The 23,865-nt window shown below is 39.6% G+C and overlaps 1 protein-coding gene across 2 annotated transcripts in view; it reads right to left on the bottom strand.

Annotated features, from left to right (window-relative positions):
• Positions 1 to 23,865, bottom strand: part of LOC148998386 (collagen alpha-1(XXV) chain-like) — a 263,906-nt gene that overhangs the window by 215,131 nt on the left and 24,910 nt on the right. The window contains exon 3 of one of the 2 annotated variants that reach the window (XM_089128202.1): positions 9,969 to 10,433. The exons of the other annotated variant lie outside the window; for it this stretch is intronic. Coding sequence (XP_088984328.1) covers positions 10,423 to 10,433 — 11 coding nt within the window. The 3' untranslated portion in view covers positions 9,969 to 10,422. Of the gene's footprint in view, positions 1 to 9,968; positions 10,434 to 23,865 lie in introns of those variants that run through there. 2 annotated transcript variants of the gene reach the window in all.

Genomic DNA, 23,865 nt, shown 5'->3' with positions numbered 1-23,865 from the left:
AAGAAAGAAAGAAAGAAAGAAAGAAAGAAAGAAAGAAAGAAAGAAAGAAAGAAAGAAAGATGGATTAGGTAGAAAGAAAGACAGACAGATAGAAATAAAGAAAAAGAAAGAAAGAAAGAAGGATTAGGTAGAAAGATAGATAGATAGATAGATAGATAGATAGATAGATAGATAGATAGATAGATTATTAGAAAGAAAGAAAGACTTTTGACTTTTAAAACTCTTTTAATCAAACAGCTAGTTAAAAAGCATTGTTTTCACCCCTCAGACAAAAATATATATAGAATAAAATAAAATACATCAAAATAATAAATAAATGAAAACTCTACTAATTAAACCATAACTCTCCAAACAGATTTCTCACCACAAGAGCATTTTGCACACTCCACCTTGCATCAAAAAAAAATCCATATTATTTGTTAATTTACAATAGGCATATTCCACCGCAACCCGATTCTTTACCAATGATTTAAACATTACAACCAGATCAGTATTTCCCCCCTCATTTTTACATGTGTGGGATTTTAAAATTGCCAACTTTGCCTGCCCTAATAGAAAATTCCCAAGAGTGCACTGTGCTTTCCATTCCTTGTTGTACTTCAAACCCATAATAAACAGATTTTTTGTAAACATAAATCCAAGTACAGCTAATATTTTATGCAACAATTCAAACAAGGGAGTTAATCTAAAACAATCAGAAAAAAGATGAAAAGTAGAATCAAGAAGATTACAAAACAGACATGTAGATGAAACCATTGCATTAAATTTTGACACAAAGCTATTTGTTGCCACCGCACAATGGAGTATTCTCCATTGGAGATCCCCAGATCTCTTGGGAATAGGGAGTTTATACAAAGACCTCCATGATGGAGTTATCTCTGAAGCAACTGATAAATATTCTCTCCATTTAGTATCAGTGCGACTTTTCAACTGAGCATAAAACAAAGATTTCACACACATTCCATACAACATCTTTTTTTGCCCGTTTTGAAACAATACCTCATTAACTCCCTTTAATAACAAAGTATTATTTAAATTGTCACCCAATTCATAATCTATTTCTACTATGAGATCAGGAAAAGTCACAGACCTTTCATCATTTTGAAAAAAATTGTTAACAAAGGTCAAGAAAGATTGAGGAAAAGATTTTTTAACATCCTCAATTAACCCTTCAACATATCTTTCTGATCTAAGTCCAACTTGATCAGCTATTGATCTAGCTGTATGCCATTGACCTTTTGTAGAGTCAATTAAATCCAATACAGTAGCTATTCCAGTCTTTAAAAACTTATCAACCACTGTACTCGAAATTAATGAGTTTGTTTTAAAAAGACGGTTAAAAAATAATGGTTCTAAAACACCATAATGTTCACTCTCCTTTCTAACCCTCTTTAACAATTGCCAAGCTTTGAAGACAGACGCATAAAACTTAAAGAAAGAACAACTTACTTTCGAGACAAGAGATTTTTCAATTAAAAACAACTGCTTGTCTATTCCGATTCCTCCCATATCCTGTAGAATTGACAAGCTATGTGCAACCCAGGGTATCTTGTCTGAACAGTAAAGCAATTTCTGTAATATTTGAAGTCTCATTGTTTTAATTCTTGCTTGTAAATGTATGAGTCCTTGTCCTCCTTCAATTACTGGGAGATATAAAACTCCAGGAGGAAGCCAATGAAAACCATCCCAAAAAAAAACTGAATTGTGACAAGTAGCTCTTCAGGAGGATCCAACACTGTGAACCTGTGCCACAACATTGAGGTTGCCAAATTATTAACAATTAAACATCTTCCTCTATAAGATAGCTTTGGAAGAATCCACCTCCATTTTTGTAATCTCCCTGTAACTTTATCAGCTAAACCCTCCCAGTTCTTTTCCATGTACAGGTCAGTTCCCAAATATACCCCCAAAACTTTAAAACCATCCTAAATCCATTTACATTGTTGCGGGAGACGAGGAGGGTCTGTATTTTGCCACTCACCCAGTAACAGAGACACACACTTATCCCAATTAATTTTAGCAGATGTTGCTTTTTGAAAAATTTCTAAACAAAAAAAAACAAAGCAGAAATGTCCTCGTTGTCTCTAATACATACAGTTATATCATCTGCATACACTGTGAGTTTTACAGATGGAATCTCGGGAAACCTAGGAACAACAAGTCCATGCAATCGCTTCCTTAAAGATGATAAAAAAGGTTCAATAGATATTGAATACAACAGTCCGGAAAGAGGGCATCCTTGTTGTATGCCTCTGGTTACTGCAAAAGGTCTAGTTAGGCAACCATTAATCCTCAGCATACTAGATGTTTCATTATATAACAATTTAACACAGGAGACAAATTGTGGACCGAATCCAAAAGCTTTCAAGGTCTTTAGTAAGTACAAATGGTCCACTCTGTCAAAAGCTTTTTCTTGATCGAGAGATAAGAGTCCAATATCAATTTTATGTTTTTTGGCAACTGTGATTATGTCTCTTAGAAAAAATAGGTTGTCGAAAATTGTTCTTTTGGGGATACAATATGACTGATCCTCATGAATTATAGTTGCCATACATTTCTTCAACCTATTAGTTATAGCTTTTGACAGTATTTTAAAGTCAGTACACAGTAATGAAACAGGACGCCAATTCTTCAAGAGTCCAAGATCCCCTTTTTTGGGTATTAAAGTAAGCACCGCTCTTCTGCAGCTCAAGGGTAGAATACCTTGGTTAAAGGACTCCAGAAGAACATGATACAGATCTTGTCCAAGCACATTCCAAAACCCCTTGTAGAACTCTGCAGACAGACCATCCAGTCCAGGGGATCTGCCGCTGTTCAGCTCCTGCACCGCACTCGAGAGCTCAGAAAAAGTTAGAAATCCCTCCTGCTCCTTCTTCTCTGTCATTGACAACTGTGGAAGATCTAGAAGAAGTTCTTCAACTGCTGCTTCCTCACAGTGTTCTGACTGATAGAGGGTCTCATAAAAAGATATAGCAGAAGCTAAAATTTCCCGCTGGTCAGTAGTTTCCCTGCCATTAGAAAGTTTCAGTTTATGAAAAAATTTCTGCTCTTTCGGCTTTTTCTCTAGTCCAAAAAAGAAGGCAGTTGGAGCATCCATTTCATTGTGCTTTATATATCTTGTTCTCACAAAAGTTTCCTTTTCCTGTTCCTCCAATAAATCCTTCAAAAGATTTTTATTCTCTTTAATGATGTCAGCTGACAATAATCTGTCTCCTTTAATATTGTAGCTTTGCTGAAGAATTTCTTGTTCCAATATCTTCATTTTCATTTTCAGATTTTCTGTGTTCTGTGCAGTGTATTTTTGGCAAAATTTCTTTATCTGCACCTTGCCCAAATCCCGTGGTGGAATGTAACGAAGTACAAATACTTCGTTACTTTACTTAAGTAAATTTTTCACGTATCTTTACTTTACTTAAGTATAATAAATAGTGCCTACTTTTTACTTTTACTTCGTTACATTTTGCAGCAATTATTATACTTTCTACTCCACTACATTTCTACAACTTCTGTTACATTTTCGTTACATTTTCTGATCAGTTTTTCCCCTGCCAAAACGAAATCTGACCGTCCGTTCGTTGCACGTTTGTCTCACCAGTGACGTTTGGTTGCCATAGATACAGTATATCAACCCGGTCACACTAAATGCGTCTCACACGTAGTGTGTTTATCGTGCAACTCATACGCGAAAATTTGTTTTTACGTGCATAGGAAACACACCGTGTGTAATATATGTTTGGTTTGGTTAGGATTATGGCAAGCCAAGAGGTTCAGAATTACACCATAAAGTAATCTCGTTTACTGCCAAACATAGTTATTAACATATTGTAAGGATAAGCATGATGTATATTGCCTAATTGCAAGCTTGTTTCAGAAATGGTGACTTTTTTTCCATCATTATTGAACATCATCATTATAGGAGTAGGCTATTATTGTAGGTTGAATGAGTTAGAATTAAATGTTTTATTAATCATTAGAAAATAGACATTAAGATAATAAATTGTTATGCAAGTACTTTTACTTTTAATACTTAAAGTACATTTAAAATAAAGTACTTTTTACTTTTTACTTAAGTATGGTTGTCATTGTGTTACTTCTACTTTTACTAAAGTAAATATTTATCTGGGTATTTGTACTTTTACTTAAGTACTGAGATTCAGTACTTCCTCCACCACTGCCCAAATCCCACCACTGTCTTAAAGATGTACAACTATGTCTCTCTTCTCTCCAAGATCTCCACAGAAGGTCAAAAGAGTGCACAAAGATGTGATCTTGCAGTAATCTGCTATTAAAGTGCCAGTGTGCCTGATAGGGTTTAGACGACTGAACAGACATAGACATAGAAATAAAATGATGATCTGACATAGGTGTTGGTGAGATACCACTACCAAAAAATCTTCCTTTGTTACACTCTTCAACATAAAAACGATCCAGTCTTGCACCAGAGACAGTATTTGAATTCATTTTTAACCAAGTGTACTGTTTAACATGAGGATAAGCATCCCTCCACAAATCTACCAAATTGTGTCTATTAATTAAAGATTTAAAAACGTATGCTGAACCAGAATGAGGTTCCTCATGATTTCTATCTAATTTGTGATCTACAGTACAATTGAAATCACCGCCTATTATAACAATATTATCCTGAGGACATTTCATCAATTCATCAGAAAATTCTCTAAAAAACACATTTCTTTCGCTTCCAATATTGGGAGCATAAATATTAAAAAAAGAAAAACTATTATTGTCTATTGTTATATCTGCACGTAATAAGCGTCCAGGTATTATTTCTAAAAAGTCTGGATCATTTTTTACACGTTTTGAAATTAAAAACGCAACACCAGCACTCAGATTTGTGCCATGACTTAGGCTAATGCTATCGGACCACTCATTTATCCAGTCAGCTTCATTACAAACATCAGTGTGTGTCTCTTGCAACATTATTACATCTGCTTTCTTAAGGTGCAAGTACTTAAATAAAGTATTTCTCTTTTTTGTATCCCTACAACCATTTATATTTAAAGATCCGATGTTCAAGGATACCATCTGGATTAAAAAAGAGAAAAAATACAAAATCCAATATTTCCTGATCATCATGAATTTTTTTGTCTTTTTCTGACTGCACTCACAAACTTTTTAAAGGGTTAGTTCACCCAAAAATGAAAATTAAGTCATTAATTACTCACCCCCATGCTGTACCAACCCCGTAAGACCTTCGTTCATCTTCGGAACACAAATAAAGATATTTTTGATTGAATCTGAGGGCTGGATCACTTTTCCATAGACAGCCTGAGGGACTGCCTCTTGACGGCCCAGAAAGTCATTAAAAGAAAAGGTTTAAATATTCCATGTGCCTACAGTGGCTCAACTATAATTTTATCAAGCGACGAGACTACTTTTTGTGCGAAAAAAAACCCGTAAATAACGACTTTATTCGACTTTCCATTACTTCCTTATGGGCGCATGCGCGAGAACTGAGACGAGACCGTTCTTCTTCGACTACTTTTTGTTACCGGCTGCTCACCGCTTAGGAGTTTTACCGCCCCCTACCGTATAAGATGACGTACTGCTTGTAAACAGAACGTTTTGCGCCTCCGGCTATATCAGTACGTCATCTTATACGGTAGGGGACGGTAAAACTCCTAAGCGGTGAGCAGCCGGTAACAAAAAGTAGTCGAAGAAGAACGGTCTCGTCTCAGTTCTCGCGCATGCGCCCATAAGGAAGTAATGGAAAGTCGAATAAAGTCGTTATTTACGTTTTTTTTTCGCACAAAAAGTAGTCTCGTCGCTTGATAAAGTTATAGTTGAGCCACTGTAGGCACATGGAATATTTAAACCTTTTCTTTTAATGACTTTCTGGGCCGTCAAGAGGCAGTCCCTCAGGCTGTCTATGGAAAAGTGATCCAGCCCTCAGATTCAATCAAAAATATCTTTATTTGTGTTCCGAAGATGAACGAAGGTCTTACGGGGTTGGTACAGCATGGGGGTGAGTAATTAATGACTTAATTTTCATTTTTGGGTGAACTAACCCTTTAAGTCTATATTGTTTAGGCTGATCTAATTTCTCTAAACTGGCTTTCTTCATGGCGATTAGAGAGGATTCTGTAAAGAGCCTTAAATCAGGAAAGAACGTTTCAACCTTTGGCTTTCTCTGATTCTTTGTTGCATTCAAAAAGTCATTAAGTTGTTCCACAGTATAATAACGAGATTTAGCAAATTTCCCAGCAGTACCCTCCTGTGAATTAATTTCAGACACTTCATCAGCAATCGAATCTGAACAATCACTGTCCGAATCACTATTAGTAACTTGCGATTTTGACCTTTCAGTTAACAATTCAACATCATTGTCTGACACGTTATTTGATGCCTGCGTCTCACTCAAACAATCACTTACAGGGACATCGTATTCTCTGGATTGCTCTACCTCAACAACAGCCTCCATCCTGTTGTTTGTTCCACTCTGTTCAGCCTCAGGTATTTTAGCAATAGTAGGCTTATCAGTGATAATATCAGCATTACAACCTGAATGCAACTGTTCAGCTTCTGCGATTTCAGGGAGCGTGGGTATATCAGCGCTCGGATCGGTCGCTGCGCTGGCACTGGTCACTTTAGCTGCATCATTATTTTCTAGAACATTTAGAACCTGTCCTGGGTCAGTTTCGATTTCATTTCTTACATTTTGAGCCTCTTTCACCAGAGGACAGGCTGTTTTAATGTGCCCATATTTTCCACAAACAAAACATTTCATGGACTCAGTGCTGATAAAGATCGTATAATCTTTTCCAAGCACCGTTAATTTAACAGACACCTCAAGAGTTGTGAATTCAGCACTCAGTATCATAAGAGCCTGACGTCTGAATGACATAACATGTTTCAACTCTGGAGTTTTCAAACCCAGAGGAATCATTTTAATCGGCCCGACCAATTTTCCATAACGCGCTAAAATATTCTCAAGCGCTTTATCAGAGATAAACGGCGGTACATTTGACAACATCACTTTTTTCAAGAGGTTGGACAAGGGTAATACAGGGACAAAAACATCCTGAACAGTCAAGCCGCACTCCACTAAATGATTGACCATTTCAACTTCCTTCAGAAAAACAACCATTGCTTTATTCATTCTAGAAGCAGACATGATGTTTTGTGCACCTATTTCTCTACCAATAGCGACCAACACGTTCTCAATTGACACTGATCCGTCAGCCGGCATGCACTTGCACGCATGCCGGGCAGACAAACAGGAAAAACCATCGGAGTTTGAGCCCATTTCTATCAGCTATACTGACAGAAGTCAGCACTCCGACTCTCTGTCCTCTAATCCGAAGCAATATTCAAAAGAAATAAGCCCAGAAAAAGGAAAAATTTGAAACTCACTCAAGACCGCCACACACTCTTCCGCTCACACGCTCCCCACAATCACTCCGCACATGCGCACAAGAGAGAGAGAGAGAGAGAGAGAGAGAGAGAAAGAAAGAAAGAAAGAAAAAAAGAAAGAAAGAAAGATAAATTAGGTAGAAAGAAAGAAAGAAAGAAAGAAAGAAAGAAAGAAAGAAAGAAAGAAAGAAAGAAAGAAAGACATAGATAGATAGATAGATAGATAGATAGATAGATAGATAGATAGATAGATAGATAGATAGATCATTTGGACACAGAAAGTCAAATAGTTAGACAGGCAGATGGATAGAAGAGGATAAAAGGAAGAGTAGAAAGGAGAAGAGATTAAGAAAGGAGGGAAGAATAGGAGGACAGGAGGAGTAGAGGATTGGAGGAGGAGAAGAGGAGGGAAGGGAGAGGGAGAACCATAAGGCCGTGTGTCCACCAAAGCGTTTTTAGGCAGCTGAAAACGCTAGACGCTCTGCTGAAAACCCCAGCTGTGAGCGCTTGAGAGCGTTTTGGCAGCGCAGCGTTTTTTACGTTGAGACGCTTCGTTGCTATGATACAGAATATCTGCGGCACAGTTACTTGTAACAATTATCTTGTTAACTTGTGATTTATCAGATAATTTGGTTCATACTATAAAAATTGTCGACACAAAGTAGAGTACTTGCTCTGGCCCTTGCTTTTGATGAAGGGATGGCTGAACCACGGAGAAAGATCCGACGAACACGCCAGTCTATGTGGGTTCATGATATTTTGAGAGCGAGAAAATATCTCGGCGAGTACCATCGTTTGGTCCAAGAATTAAAGTTGGACGGTGGCCGGTTCAAGGAGTATTTTTGGATGAGTAGGACACAGTTTGAAATGTTGTTCCGGAAAATTGGACCATCTATTTCGAAGAGAGACACAAACTACTGGGAGTCCATCAGCTCGGAAGAATGTCTCTGCATGTGTCTGAGGTATAGTGCACGTTAAAGTAGGCAATTCCGAAATTATTTAAGTGATATTTTGTGTCCTTAAGCTGAAAATGCAAAGTGTTTTGTAAGTAAATGCAGTAAAGTAAAAAAAAAAATCAGTTTTTGTCTCTTTTTTTAATATATGTATAAAAAATAATTTTGCAGAAAAAAAGTTCAAATAAAGTAACGTTACAAGTACATCAAAATTGTTCTCTAGTAGGCTACATGTTACATTCTTCACTGCACATTGCTTATTTAATTTTTTAAACAATATTTTAAGGTATTTATGATTCAGTGATATAGCTACAAATATATTTTACCCATCTAAATTCCTTTATAATTTAATATACTTTTATATAATTAAAGCACAATTTTAATATGCTAGATGTCTTATTTCATTTATATTAATGGAAGTATGATTTAAATAGATGTTTTATTTAACTTATTACTAATGGCCCTTTGCAACTTGTTTCTGTTATTTATTTCAGGTATCTGTCAACGGGAGACTCATTCAGGTCAATAGCTTTTAGCTACAGGGTGGGTTACTGTACAGTGGCAAGGGTTGTAAAAGAAGTGTGCGAGGCAATATGGTCTCTCATGGTCCAGGACTACATGCCCTTCCCTGAGCAGCACCACTGGAAGAGGATCGCGGAGGACTTCCATAGGCGTTGGAATTTCCCCAACTGTCTGGGAGCAATCGATGGGAAGCATGTAACAATACAGGCCCCATCTTCAACAGGGTCAATGTATTTTAACTACAAGGTAGCTTCTCTTTCGTCCTCCTTGCAGTGGTTGATGCCCGGTACCTTTTTCGGATGGTGGATGTGGGGGCATACGGGAAAAGCAGTGACGGTGGGACCCTCTGTGCCTCCACCTTTGGCAAGGCCCTCCACCAGGGAACCCTCGACCTGCCAGAGGATGCTCGTTTGCCAGGAGCGGTAGACCTCCAGCCTATGCCACATGTGTTTGTTGGTGACGAGGCTTTTCCTCTGAAGAGGCACCTTCTCCGATCCTACCCAGGAAAACACCTCGACAGAGAGAAGCGTGTGTTTAATTACTGTCTTTCCCGTGCAAGGCAGACGGTGGAGTGCACATTTGGGATACTTGCTGCCCAATGGAGACTCTACCACAGAGTGCTTGGTGTCTCACCAAAAGTGGCAGATGCAGTGGTGAGGGCTACTTTCATCCTTCACAATTTCCTACGGTATGAGGATGCTAATGAAGAGGAAGGAAGTTGAGCCCCCCTGCCATCAGAGCCACAGTTTGCCATGCAGCCCATACAGCAAGTAGGCAGCAACAATGCCTCTAGGGAAGCACTGGAAATAAGGCAAAAGTACACCAACTACTTTTCCTCTCCAGCGGGTGAAGTTGCATGGCAGCATTCTGTCATCTAATGCCTCTTAATTACTCCCACCACCATCAGGACCACTCTCATCGGTACCATCCAAGACCATCACCAATTAAAAATCAAAAAAGGCTCTTTTAAGAGCCACCCATAACCTTAGAAAATGAGCATATTTCCTTTCACTAACAAGCTACACATAAAGAATAAAAATATTTAGTCTAAATTAAAAAAAAGAGGAAAATAAATGACTGGAGAAGATGAATACTTTTAATAATTATTTTAATGATCACTTTTCATTTACAGATCCATACATCAAACTGCCATTTTAAAAAATAAAATGATTGATTCTTACATATGTTGTAATTTGTTTGTTCCAAAGGCCATGTTTGTGTGTGTGTGTGTGTCTATATGTTTGTTTATGGGTGCATGAAAGTGTTTTATTGATTGTTAAATTCTGCGTCATGTAATATTTGTTGAAATTTGATTTTAACTTCAGATCGACTGCGTGGAGGAAGGCGTCTAAAAGCACCAACTAAACTTAAAAGAAAATACTCTTCCTCGTCTGGTTTGTTACTGATGGCATTCAGCACACAGCGCTGATAGTCAGTTATTTCTTGCTCAGCCCTTCTCTTTGGAGCAAGAGTACGACGAGGAATTTCAGGTGTGCAGAGTGGTGGCACATTAGGGGGGTCAGGAGATCCCTGCTGTGTGGTATTGGCCTGGGTTTGGGTCAGGGACTGTGTGCGGTCATCTGATGTCTGTAGGGAGACAAATCAGAAAATGTATTTTAAAAAAAAGGTATATATAGTTATTATATATACATGCATGCACACACACAGAGAGAGAGATCAAGTATAGCCTACTAGCCTACTAAGAAATAATAGTAATTCCTACTTTTAAAATAAATAATAACTATTGCCTTTCATTTAACATGTAAATCCTACAATTCTTTAAACAGATAGAGCGGCACTTAATACACAATTAAAACAGATGTAGCAGCACTTTAACATTGAGGTTCATGTATGCTACACTACCTCTGGTGTTACCATAGACTCAAGGAGAGCCACTGCACTGATTTCTTCATCACAAGATGCATTCATATTGCTAGAGGTGTCCCTGTTTGTGATGTATGGCTCCAGGAAACTGAGGATGGACATATATTTCCACCTGCGACTGCCTCCTGCTGTCCTTGAACCTGACTTCTTTCTCTCTTTCTCTTCATTTTTCTCTCTTTTGAAAGTGTCCCGCAGGTATTTCCACTTTTTACGACATTGTTCAACTGAACTTTCTGAAAACAACTTAAAACAACTTTAAAACAATTCGGATTACTGGGCGTTATAGAAGTGTATATATAAAAAAAATTGCTTATAAATTAGCTTATACGATGTGCCCTAATGTAGCCTATATATATCCCACCCCCGCACCGATCAGCTGTTCTGTTCTGATCTGCTTACCTGATAGACCCATCGCTGATGAAATGTTCCTCCAAGCACTGTTTTTTAAGTTCACATTGTGATAATCCGGGGATGTCATCTGGTAGAGACAAGTATGTTCGGAGACCAGCAATATTAATTTTTCATCCATTTTGCTCTGCCAGTTGATACCGTTATACAGAGAGAATGTTGTTGACAGTTGGTCAGAGTGGTTTAGTCCCGCCCCTCCTCCACTGTGATTGGACGGCTGGATAAACTGTGACAGTGATGAGTGCTGCGTTTTATCCAAAGTTGAGCATTTTTCAACTGCCAGCGACCAGTAAAAAACACAGAGCGCTCGGCGCTTCAGCGTGAAAAAAACGCTCAGCGCCTCGTCACGCTCATGGCGTTTAAAAAACGCGGCGCTCCCATTGAAATCAATTGAAAACATACGCCAGGGGCGTGGAAAAAACGCTTTGGTGGACACACGGCCTAAGCATAAATGAAGCATAAATGCAACAAAAACTTGTAGTAGCCTTCAGAAAAGAGCTGAGTGACTGTCCACCAATCAGAACACAGGACCAATTATGTGTGTCTACTTGATCTTTGCTAATCAGCATCACCTGTGCAATCAGCTTTCCTATTTAGACAGAGGCCAAAATCGCTGATACTTAGCCTTGAACAAACCTCAATAGAGACAAAACTATAGGTTGTATCGGCCAAATGACCTGACGGTGAGCGAGACAAGGCCTTTGTGAATGATGTGATGTATTTTTTGTGTGGATAGAGTTGAAAAAAGGGACCACTTTGGCGATTTGAAAAACTGGTCCATAATGCTCTGATCACAAAAGTTTGACCTGAATTTATAATTGCTGCCAATGGAGGATTGTCTGTCACTCTTGTCCTTTGGAAGGACACAGGGATAAGTCCCAGACGAGAGGAACCACGAGAGGAACCACAACAAAAATACCTACGTTTCAAGTATAATTTCATGCCCAAAGAGTGAAAATTGTGGCCAGGCCAGCGATTTAAAAATGATTTTTTAGCATTAGTTTTCAAGCTGGCTCACTCTAGCTTATGACATCGCGTGCTCTAGCTCTGATCGGTCTCTCTCATTCACTCCCATTATAATTTCAGAAACGGCTTGAAAAACATCATGAGACTAAAGTAGAGATTGTGAAAAAAGTATAATAGACATCAAAAAGTTGAATACAACTTTAATAGCTTACAAATTTCTCAACATTTTAAAGTTTAAATGACAGAAATAGCTGAAAGTATGCAGAAGTAGTAGGCTTTGAAAGCAGAAGGAGCATAAAGCAGAATTTGAAGAATTCTCCATTGACTTCCATGTTAAAAAAAATGCACAAAAAGCTTAATAATTTAAAAATTATAAAGGTTATAAAAAAGGAAAGTAATAGCACACATGTCCTTGAAAAGCTGCACATTTTGATACTTGAATGGTTTTTGTAGCACAAAGTAGAGAGGAGAAGAAAGCGACCGAAAACCGTACGGAAGAATACGGAATAATAAAGATTTGGATAACAATAGTGTGAATGCTTGAAGCATTCACTCTAATAAGAAAGATTTGGATTTCAAGAGTGTGAATGCTTGAAGCATTCACACTAATGTAACGCGCGTGAGTTATCCTCTGCTTATAGTTCTTACCCAGCGCTGTTCCGTGGGTTCTTGGCCTCGCTCTGTTATCACCACAATAAGGAGGGCACTGACAAAGAGCTCCGGTGACTACAACACTTGTTTATTGAACATCACAACATCGTGAAATGGCCGCAGCCGATTACATAGTGCATCTCGTCTGTTCCTCTCTCTGAACCCCACTACAACTGTTTTCTCCCGCGCTCTAACTCGCGGGGCTCCGTTCTCGCGATATTATCCCAAATCCTATTTAAAGTCATAGAACATAACTCTTACATTTCACTTCCTACATAATACTCCCTTACCCAACAAGAAATGTCCTCATTTCTATAACACTGTCCTTAAGACACAAAAAAACAAAAATAAAGTAGATAAAATGTTTCAGAACATCTGTATCAAAAAAAAAGTTGCAATCAACAAAACATGTTTAGCAATACTGAAACATATAATAAACTAGAAAAATTGCATTTCCTGCGGAATATGCGTGTGAATGCTTCAAAAGCTTAACTTAAATGCTTAAACAAATGCAAAATATTGCAGTTCAAACAACAGCAAAACAGAGCAAAAAAGAAAAAAAGCTTAATTCAAATGCATTTAATAAGCTGAAATGCAAAACAAGATCCAAAAAATTGTAGAAAACTAGAAGTTTACTTAGAGAGGTAAAGAGAGGTAGAGATGTAGACACAGAGGTAAAGAAATATAGGGGTAGAGAAAGAGACAGAGGTAGAGAAGTAAAGGAGTACAAAAAAGAAAAAAAAGGTAGAGAAAGACAGGGGGTAGATAGATACAGTGCCCTCCACAATTATTGGCACCCCTGTTTAAGATGTGGTCGAGGAGTTTTAAAAATTCTCCCTTTTTTTAAACAACATAGAATCCAAATGCAAAAAAAGAGAAAAATCCAACCTTTTATTTAAGTACATCACTTTGGTGGTAAGAAAAAATATTTAAATTTAAAAAAATAAAAACTTCAAATCATGTGTCCCACAATTATTGGCACCCCTGATGTTAATACTTTGTACAACCCCCTTTTGCCAACAAGACAGCACTTAATCTCCTCCTATAACATTTCACAAGATTGGAGAACACAGAGAGAGGGATCTTTGACCATTCTTCTTTGCAAAATCTTTCTAGATCATCCAGTATCCTGGGCTCTCTCTTGTGCACTCTCCTCTTTAGCTCACCCCACAGGTTTTCGATTGGATTGAGGTCTGGGGACTGAGATGGCCATGGGAGGACCTTGAGTTTGTGACTGAACCATTTTTGTGTAGATTTTGCCACACGTTTTGGATCATTATCCTGCTGAAAGACCCAATGACGACCCATCTTCAGCTTTCTGGCAGAGGCCATCAGGTTTTTATTTAAAATGTCCTGGTAGTTCAAAGCGTTCATAATGCCATGCACCCTAACAAGGTTCCCAGGGCCTTTGGAAGAGAAATAGGCCCACAGCATCACAGATCCTCCACCATACTTCACGGTGGGCATGAGGTACTTTTCGGCATACTCATCTTTTGTTTTACACCAGACCCACTTAGAGTGTTTGTTGCCAAAAAGCTCAATCTTAGTCTCATCCGACCAAAGCACACGATCTCAGATGAAGTCCCAGTGCCGCTTGGCAAACTCCAGACGTTTACGTTTGTCAGTGTTAGTGAGAAAAGGATTTTTCCTAGCATGCCTCCCAAACATCTTGTTGGCATGTAGAGAGCGTCTGATGGTTGTTTTGGAGATTTTGTGACCCCAAGATGCCACTATTTGATGCAATTCTGTGACAGTGAGCTTAGGACTTTTTTTTTACTTTTCTTAGCATCCTCCTCACAGTGCGTTGTGGCAAGATAAACTTGGGACCTCTTTCAGCCTTGTTTGTCACTGTTCCAGTTGTTTTAAACTTCTTAATGATTCCTCTAACTGTAGATACGGGCAAGATAAGGTGAGTGGCTATTTTCTTGTAGCCGCATTGCCTGACTTATAAAGGTCATCACACATCTGCCTTACTTGAATGGTGTGTTCTCTTGTCTTTGCCATGTTGACAAATGGGTAAGAGAATTAGGCCTCTGTGTCATGTCATATTTATACCCCAGGGAAATAGGAAGTCATGAATTTTAATTAAAAGTTCCTAGATATCCTGACCAACATTAGCAACTACAGAAAATATATATATTTTAAAATCAATTAAATTTTTCAGCAGAATTGTTAGGGGTGCCAATAATTGTGGGACACATGATTTGAAGTTTTTATTTTTCAAAATTTAAAAAAAAAAATTTACCACCAAAGTAATGTACTTAAATAAAAGGTTGGATTTTTCTCTTTTTTTAAATTTGGGTTCTATGTTGTTTAAAAAAAAGGGAGAATTTTTAAAAGTCCTCGACCACATCTTAAACAGGGGTGCCAATAATTGTGGAGGGCACTGTAGATAGATAGATAGATAGATAGATAGATAGATAGATAGATAGATAGATAGATAGATAGATAGATAGATAGATAGATAGATAGATTATTAGAAAGAAAGAAAGAAAGAAAGAAAGAAAGAAAGAAAGAAAGAAAGAAAGAAAGAATTAGTTAGAAAGAAAGATGGATTTGAAAGAAAGAAAGAAAGAAAGAAAGGATTAGTGAGAGAGAAAGAAAGAAAGGATTAGTTAGTTAGTTAGAAAGAAAGAAAGATGGATTAGAAAGAAAGAAAGAATTAGTTATAAAGAAAGATGGATTTGATAGATAGATAGATAGATAGATAGATAGATAGATAGATAGATAGATAGATAGATAGATAGATAGATAGATAGATAGATAGATAGATTAGTTATAAAGAAAGAAAGATAGATTAGTTATAAAGAGAGAAAGAAAGAAAGAAAGAAAGAAAGAAAGAAAGAAAGAAAGATGGATTAGAAAGAAAGAAAGAAAGAAAGAAAGAAAGAAAGAAAGAAAGAAAGAAAGAAAGAAAGAAAGAATTAGTTAAAAAGAAAGATGGATTTGAAAGAAAGAAAGAAAGAAAGAAAGAAAGAAAGAAAGAAAGAAAGAAAGAAAGAAAGAAAGAATGAATTAGTGGGAAAGAAAGGTGGATTTGATAGATAGATAGATAGATAGATAGATAGATAGATAGATAGATAGATAGATAGATAGATAGATAGATAGATAGATAGATAGATAGATAGATAGATAGATAGATAGATAGATAGATTAGTTATAAAGAAAGAAAGATAGATTAGTTATAAAGAAAGAGAGATTAGTTATAAATAAAGAAAGAAAGAAGAAAGAAAGAAAGAAAGATTAGATAGAAAAAAGATAGATTATTTAGAAAGAAAGATAGATTAATTAGAAAGAAACTAAGAAAGAAAGAAAGAAAGAAAGAAAGGATTAGTTAGAAAGAAAGATGGATTTGTTAAAAAAGATGGATTTGTTAGAAAGAAAGAAAGAAATATATATATATATATATATATATATATATATAGTTAGAAAGAAAGAATGAAAGATAGATTAATTAAAAAGAAAGATGGTATAGTTAGAAAGATAGATAGATTATTTAGAAAGAAAGAAAGATAGATAGAGTATTTAAAAAGAAAGATAGATTAGATAGATAGGGTGCTGTAACTGGTTGCTATGGTGTCTGTGTGAAAGTGACAGTTGGGATTTGAATTTTTGAAAATTCCCCAATGTTAAGTCAATGGTGCAATCAGCTTTCCTATTTAGACGGAGGCCAAAATCGCTGATACTTGGCCTCGAACAAACCTTCCTAGAGACAAAACTATAGGTTGCATCGGCGAAATGACCTGACCGTGAGCGAGTCAAGGCCTTTGTGAACGATGTGATGTATTTTTTGTGTGGATAGAGTTGAAAAAAGGGACCGCTTTGGCAAGTTAAAAAAGTGGTTCGTAATGCTCTAAACACAAAAGTTTGAACTGAATTTATAATTGCTGCCAATGGAGGATTTTCTGTCACTCTTGTCCTTTGGAAGGACACAGAGAAAAAACTATAAGTCCCAGGGATTTACTAAACACACGAGAGGAACCACAACAAAAATACCTACGTTTCAAGTATAATTTTATGCCCGAAGAGTGAAAATTGTGGCCAGGCCAGCGATTTAAAAATTATTTTTTAGCATTAGTTTTCAAGCTGGCTCACTCTAGCTTATGACATCACGTGCTCTAGCTCTGAACAGTCTCTCTCATTCACTCCCATTATAATTTCAGAAACGGCTTGAAAAACATCATGAGACTAAAGTAGAGATTGTGAAAAAAGTATAATAGATATCAAAAAGTTGAATAGAACTTTAATAGCTTACAAATTTCTCAACATTTTAAAGTTTAAATGACAGAAATAGCTGAAAGTATGCAGAAGTAGTAGGCTTTGAAAGCAGAAGGAGCATAAAGCAGAATTTGAAGAATTCTCCATTGACTTCCATGTTAAAAAAAATGCACAAAAATATTAATAATTTAAAAAGTATAAAGGTTATAAAAAAGAAAAGTAATAGCACACATGTCCTTGAAAAGCTGCACATTTTGATACTTGAATGGTTTTTGTAGCACAAAGTAGAGAGGAGAAGAAAGCGACCGAAAAACGTACGGAAGAATACGGAATAATAAGAAAGATTTGGGTTTCAAGAGTGTGAATGCTTGAAGCATTCACACTAATGAAAGAGAGATCCCTAAACTTCAATAAATGATCATACTCCCATTGATTCCACTTTGCACATCAATTAGAGAACACATGAGAACCATGAACATTTAGCAAATTAGTAAAGTGCAAAGTCTTTCAAATGGTGCGGCAACCGACGTGTCCTGGGGGGCACATTCCGAGTGGACACTGGAGTATCAGAAAACTCAGAAACACCTGTTGATGGTCTAGCTTCCGGTATGCACAGAGGAACCAGTTCAGAGTGCAGAGTAACCAGGCTGTCCTGTGCGTTTTGCGTATTGCTGGAGGGTTGTGGAGTGCCATGTTGTTGGACATGAGGTTGCAACTGGGACAATGGAATGGGCTCCAATGGAACCTGGGGTGCAGGAGGAAGTCCCGGAGGCACCGGTGTAGTGAGGGGTGGGAGGAGTCCTGACAACGTCGTCAGGGTATTTGGTTTAATAATGGAGGAAGGGGGGGTGGAAGCAAGTGAGTTCCTTGAGTCTGTGATGTAGGGTTTCATGCGATTGTAATGAATGATTTTCGCTTTTGCACTCGGTCTGGATACATCACGAACTTCAAAATTAACCGGGGTGGAAATACCCGAGGGGCATATTGGTTGCAAAACCTCATAGGGACCCACCAAACGTGGACACAGTTTATTGTGGCGGCGGGCAGGGTCATCCACTAACACTAAGTCACCCTGGCTATACGGAGTGTACTTTAAGTGACGATCATTGTTCAGGCGTTGCTGATCTTGTGCCCTGTCTCTGTGAGCGGTTGCAAAACGGTAAGCAGAGGTCAATCTTTTCCGCAGCTTGTTAGCATATGCTGCTGGCGTGCCCACTGTCGCTGGACTGACAGCAGTACTATCCTGGAGTATGGTGTCCAGGGAAATGCGCGCCTCACGGCCATGAGCCAGAAAGAAGGGTGTCAATCCCGTACTAGTGTGTTTGGTGGTGTTATAAGCCAATGCAACCAGCGGGAGGTGCTCATCCCACTCTGTGCCCGATGCAAAAAGATGTTTGGAAAGTTCATCCTTAACCCTCTGAGACCTAAGGGTATTTTTACAATACATTTTCCGTCTGGTGTCATTTACTAAAAAAGCTTGTAAAATATCAACCCTTTGGTGCACAGACAATTGACACACATCTTTTTTTTCAGGACAAATTGAACTTTCAGCATATTTGTGTTACATTGATGTCACCTGAATGTAAAATAAGTTATGGGACCATAAAGACAAATGAAAAAATAAATCGGAAATGGAATCACTCAATTATTTATTGAAATCACACACAAATAAATAAAAGCTAAGCAATTTTCCTCTGGAAAATAGTTTGTTCATGTCTTTGGAGTCCTGGAGCACAGGAATAAACATTATAACTTGTACAGAACAAAAACTATTGACATTTTTCCAAAAGAAGTCCAGGCGTTTGGGGCCTCATGAAATTCACTGGTGCCAAGCCTCAAAACAGTTCCTATCAGCAATCACACAGAGGGCCACATCACAGGTTTTGCATTTCTATTTTATTTATTCTTTTATTTATTATGTTCTTTTTATTCTTTTATAATACATTTATACTACTATAATACTTTTTTACAGTAAATAAATAAATGGCACTTCAGCTGGGTCTATCCTGGTAATCTAGTTCCTCATCTGTCAAAAAGCTCTGTTCTCCTGAAAATCCATCATCCTGCAATGCAACAAAATAGACCAGCGCTTTATTTACGTCCATTTCGCTGTGTTTCTCTGTGAATCGCGCGTCTCCGTGAGTCTCTCTATCTCTCTACACTACATCAGCGCTTGGTTCATGCGTAATGACGCACACCAATGTTTACAACGGATCAGCCTGTAATTGGTCAAAAAACATCACGTGAAAACATCACGTGATATCCAGAATGTCCGCTAGCATCCTGCTAGCGGCAAAAATGACGGAATATTTATGAATTATGGACTTCAAGAGTATCAAAGTTTGACATAAAGCGTTTGGATTTATTGCTGAAAACCTCTGAAAGGAAGCACAAGTTCCAGGCTGGATAGAAAACCTTCTGTAAAGGCTAGAAAGACCCGAAAGACACCCCCGTGATGGCTAGCTTGTTAGCTTTCTGCTGGAAAAAACGGTAAGAAAATCGATAAATATGTCATCGAGTTATGTAAACATTTATCGGAGGTGACGTGTGGCATCGTCGACGACGCCGTCGGGCTCAGGGGGTTAAGAGTACGATTAAAGCGCTCAACAGCCCTGTCACATTGAGCGTGATAAGGAGAGGTACAAAGCTTCTTGATTGATAGCAAGTTACAAAGGTGCTGTATGAGGTCGGATTCAAACTGTCTGCCCTGGTCAGAATGTAGGGCCTCAGGGACACCATGTTGTGGAATATAGTGGTCAAAGATGCAGCCTGCTACTGAGACAGCAGTTTGATCCTTCAATGGGTAGAGATTGACAAACTTAGTGTACAGGTCCATTATTACTAGAACATAACGGTTGCCCTTGGTAGAAATGGGCAACTCTGTTATGTCTGCAGCCACTATTTGAAATGGACGGTCAGGAGAGATAGGAATGAGTGGTGCCTGAGGTCGGGGCACCGGAGAACGCCTTGACTGACAAGCAGCACACTGGGAGCAATGTTTGGCAACGTCTGACGACATGTAAGGCCAGTAGAAGGACCGCATTGCTCTGTCCAAAGTCTTGGCCAGGCCATAGTGACCCACTGAAGGGTGTCCATGAACGTGATTGAGAACATCAGGAATCAACAAGGTAGGAATGACAACTTGCAAGGCATTATCCCCAAAAGATCTGCGTGAATGTCTGCATAACACTCCATTATGAACAACTAGGTGACTAAACTGTACCCACAGTTTCCTGAGGTATGATGAAGCGTTACGTAGCTTCCATAAGGGTGGTCTACGTCCTGTTTCCATCCACGAGAGCACAACGGCTAAATCTGGGTCTGACCTTTGTTGTCCCATGACATTCCACTCACTTTGGAATTGCACAAGATTTGATGATGTGTAGTTTGGAACAATCACGGGCAAAGGGGCATTTACGTCCCTAGACAGTGTTTGGTAGTGTGCTGACATCGGTTCAGCCTGCAAAGCTATTGATGTAGTCTGAGTGGCTACAGGGACAGTAGATGCGTCGCTCTGAAGACTCCCATCTGGTTCCTGAGGAACGGTCTCTGGCCGTCTGGACATGGCGTCTGCATTAAGGTGTTTAGCGCCATTACGGTGAATGACATGCCAGTCATAAAGGTCCAGTTCTATGGCCCAACGTGCCCTTCTACCTGTAGGGTCATGGTCCAACGGAAGTTTCTTGAGACCGACCAGAGGCTTATGATCAGTAATGATGGTGAACGGATGGCATGCAAGGTAGTGTCGAAAATGACGGACCGACCACACAATGGCATACAATTCCCGATCAAACGTAGACCATTTTCTTTCAGCAGTAGACAGCACGTGGCTGGCATATGCGATGACATGCTCTTTTCCGTCCACTTGTTGTGAAAGAACAGAGCCCAGCGAATGAAGGGAAGCATCAGTGTAAAGGATAAAAGGAATCGAAAAATTCGGAAATGCCATAACTGGTTGTGACGTCAATTCCTGCTTCAATACACTGAAAGCTTCATTTGCTTCAGCTGACCAAGAAAATGATACTCCTTTGTGTGTGAGATGGTACAAGGGTTCAGCTGTGCGTGCAAAGTGTCTAATAAATCGGCGATAGTATGAGCACAGACCCAGAAAAGCCCTGACTTGCGTGGCTGATGTCGGAATTGGCCATGTCCTGACTTTGTCAATGTTAGAGGGGTCTGGCTCAACCCCGGCACTCGAAACACGATGGCCCAGGAAAGTCACCGAAGAGCATGCCAGATGGCACTTGGACGGCTTAAGTTTGAGTCCAGCCATACGAAATCGCTGAAAAACTTCGCGCAGATGCTGGAGGTGTTGTGGAAAATCAGCACTGTAGACAATAATATCGTCTAAGTAGATTAAACAAATACTCCAGTGCAGACCCAGAAGCACAAGCTCCATTAAGTGCTGAAAACTGGGAGGGGCATTCGAGATCCCCATTGGCATCATACAGAATTGGTATAGGCCGGTACCAGTGGAGAAAGCCGTTTTCTCTTTGTCCTCTGGATTGAGTGGTATTTGCCAGTAACCAGCAGTTAAGTCAATTGTGCTGAACACTCTGGCCCCAGAAAGTCTATCGAGGGTATCATCCACCCGAGGAAGAGGGTGTGAATCTTTGATTGTGACATCATTCAGACGTCTGTAATCTACACAGAACCGGTGTGTGCCATCCTTTTTCCGGACAAGCACAACCGGAGCTGACCACGGACTGTGAGAGTCCTCGATGATATTCTGGTCCAAAAGCCTCGACACCTCTTTTTGTAATACAGCCTGAGTAGCTGGTGACGTTCTATAAGGGCGCAGTTTTATTGGAGCAGCGTCACCCGTGTTGATACTGTGTGTAATTAGGTTAGTTTTCCCATAATCATGAGGATGGGAGCTAAAAATGTTAGAGAACTCAGTCAGCAGGGTTTTGAGCTGTGCCTGTTCTTCAGCGTTTAAGTGTGTATCCTCCAAATGCACATCAGGCACTGGATGGACAGCTTCTGTGGAAGTAGTTACAGCTGAGACTAATGCATACTCATCAAGTGTATTGCCAGTGATAGAGAAAATCTGACCTAGTGGGCATCCAGCCTCAAGAGAGACGGTTTCATTAGTCGGGTTAACAACTCTAATAATGCCCCTCCCCTTTTGAACTGATGTCAGTGTTCGAGCGATGCCTAAGGTCACGACTGGAGGGGGCTGAGGTTCCAGTATACCCACATACGTGTCTGTGAAAGGATTCGCTACACCATTATCTTTGACAGAAATTGGGATTGCCATCTCCGACATAGGTGGAACAGTTACCTGGGCGACACTGATAGCAGAACTTTGAACCGGAATCAGGGACTGGGGTGGTGAAAGAGGCACTGACGTGTTGTACAGGTGTAAACGTGCATTTGGTATGTCAACAGTGACGGTGTGTTCAATCAAGAAATCCCATCCTATTAGGACAGGATGAGTGGCTGTGCGTACCACATGGAAAACATGAGAAAATGTTACATCTCCAATATGTATGGGCGCTATCACAGAGCCAATTATGTCCAATAACTGTCCCGTTACCGATGATGCTAACACAAATGACTTGCTGATAGACTGGGTAGACAAAGCTGGAATCGACCTACGACAGTCATCTGTAATGAGGGACAGACCTGACCCAGTATCGACCAAAGCATGGAGGTCTGTACCCGCCAGTCCAATCTGAATGAACGGTGTAGGTGGGGAAGATTTAAGACTGACTGTACTAGAATGGACCACTACAGGGGATAAAGCTGGCATTTGGTCCCCAATGACAGCTTCTACTCGTTTCCCCGCTGTGGTGAGGAAGGGGCCTTGTGGGATGGGGAGAAATGTACATGTCGTGTGGGTGATCTTGGTGAACTTTGGGAATGGGGGGGTAGCGATGGAGAGCGGTTTCTGTGGTAAGTGGAAGTTCTGTACTGTGGGTTTGGTGAGGGGGAACGAACATAACGGGCTCTGTATTCATATTCAAAATCAGACCGGCGGTCTCGTGTAGGCGATCGGCTAGAGCTAGAGCTACCATAATGATGTCTATGGGAGGTGTATTCGTCATATTGTGTGGTGTGAGGAAGTTGTGACTCACGACCTCGGGAGGGAGGGGAGTAGATTGAATGTCTTTGGCCAGAGAAGTCATCCTTTGGAAGTGCTCGATCAGTTTCTGCACGGCCCTGGTAGCGTCGTGGGGGGCAACAGTCATCCTCAAAGTGTCGTTGTCGACCTCGCTGTGTGCGTTGTGAAGAACAGCAGCAATCCTTGCAGTAGTGATGATCATACCGATCAGGCTGGCGATGGCGTGCTGTGATGTCGTAGTCCACGGCTGCGCAGGCCTGATGCGGAGAGTGTGTGGAAGACGTCACCTCGCCCTGAAGGCTGGAAATCCGCCTCGAGAGCTGGTCCATGCGTTCATCAGTTCGTCGTAGGTGAGATTGACGTAAGTCATGCATGTCTGTTCGGAGTTCAGCAATGGCTGCTGCTAATTCAGTGATGTGAGTCGCAGTCACTGAGTTGGCCGATGGTGGTGAATTTACTGTGACAGGCATAACAGCTGCAGGGTTGGCAACACTAATGGCCAACTGAGCACGTTCACACTGTGTGGCCACTTTCAAGGCATTGTCTAAAGTCATAGCACCGTGCTCATGGATTTTCAGTTGAAGTGATGGATCTAAGCCGGTAACAAATCTACGAAAAATTTCACAATTTCGTGCTGCTGTATCATAATGAGGAAATGCTTCAGTCACTAGATTTGTGAGCTCAGCAGCATAGACTTCAAGGGGTTCTTGTGGTTTACGTGGACGAGCATTCAAAAATGTCTGAAATGTGGCCAAAAAAGTTGTACGTCCAAAAACACTGCTCAAACTAGCTTTAGTCAACTCATAGTCAGCTTTCACCGCAGGG

The sequence above is a fragment of the Pimephales promelas genome, chromosome 1 (genome assembly GCF_988280905.1).
Source record: "Pimephales promelas chromosome 1, fPimPro1.hap1.1, whole genome shotgun sequence".
Lineage (NCBI taxonomy): Eukaryota > Metazoa > Chordata > Actinopteri > Cypriniformes > Leuciscidae > Pimephales > Pimephales promelas.
The sequence above is the reverse complement of the archived record's forward strand: the minus strand, read 5'-3'. Positions and strand labels throughout refer to the sequence as shown.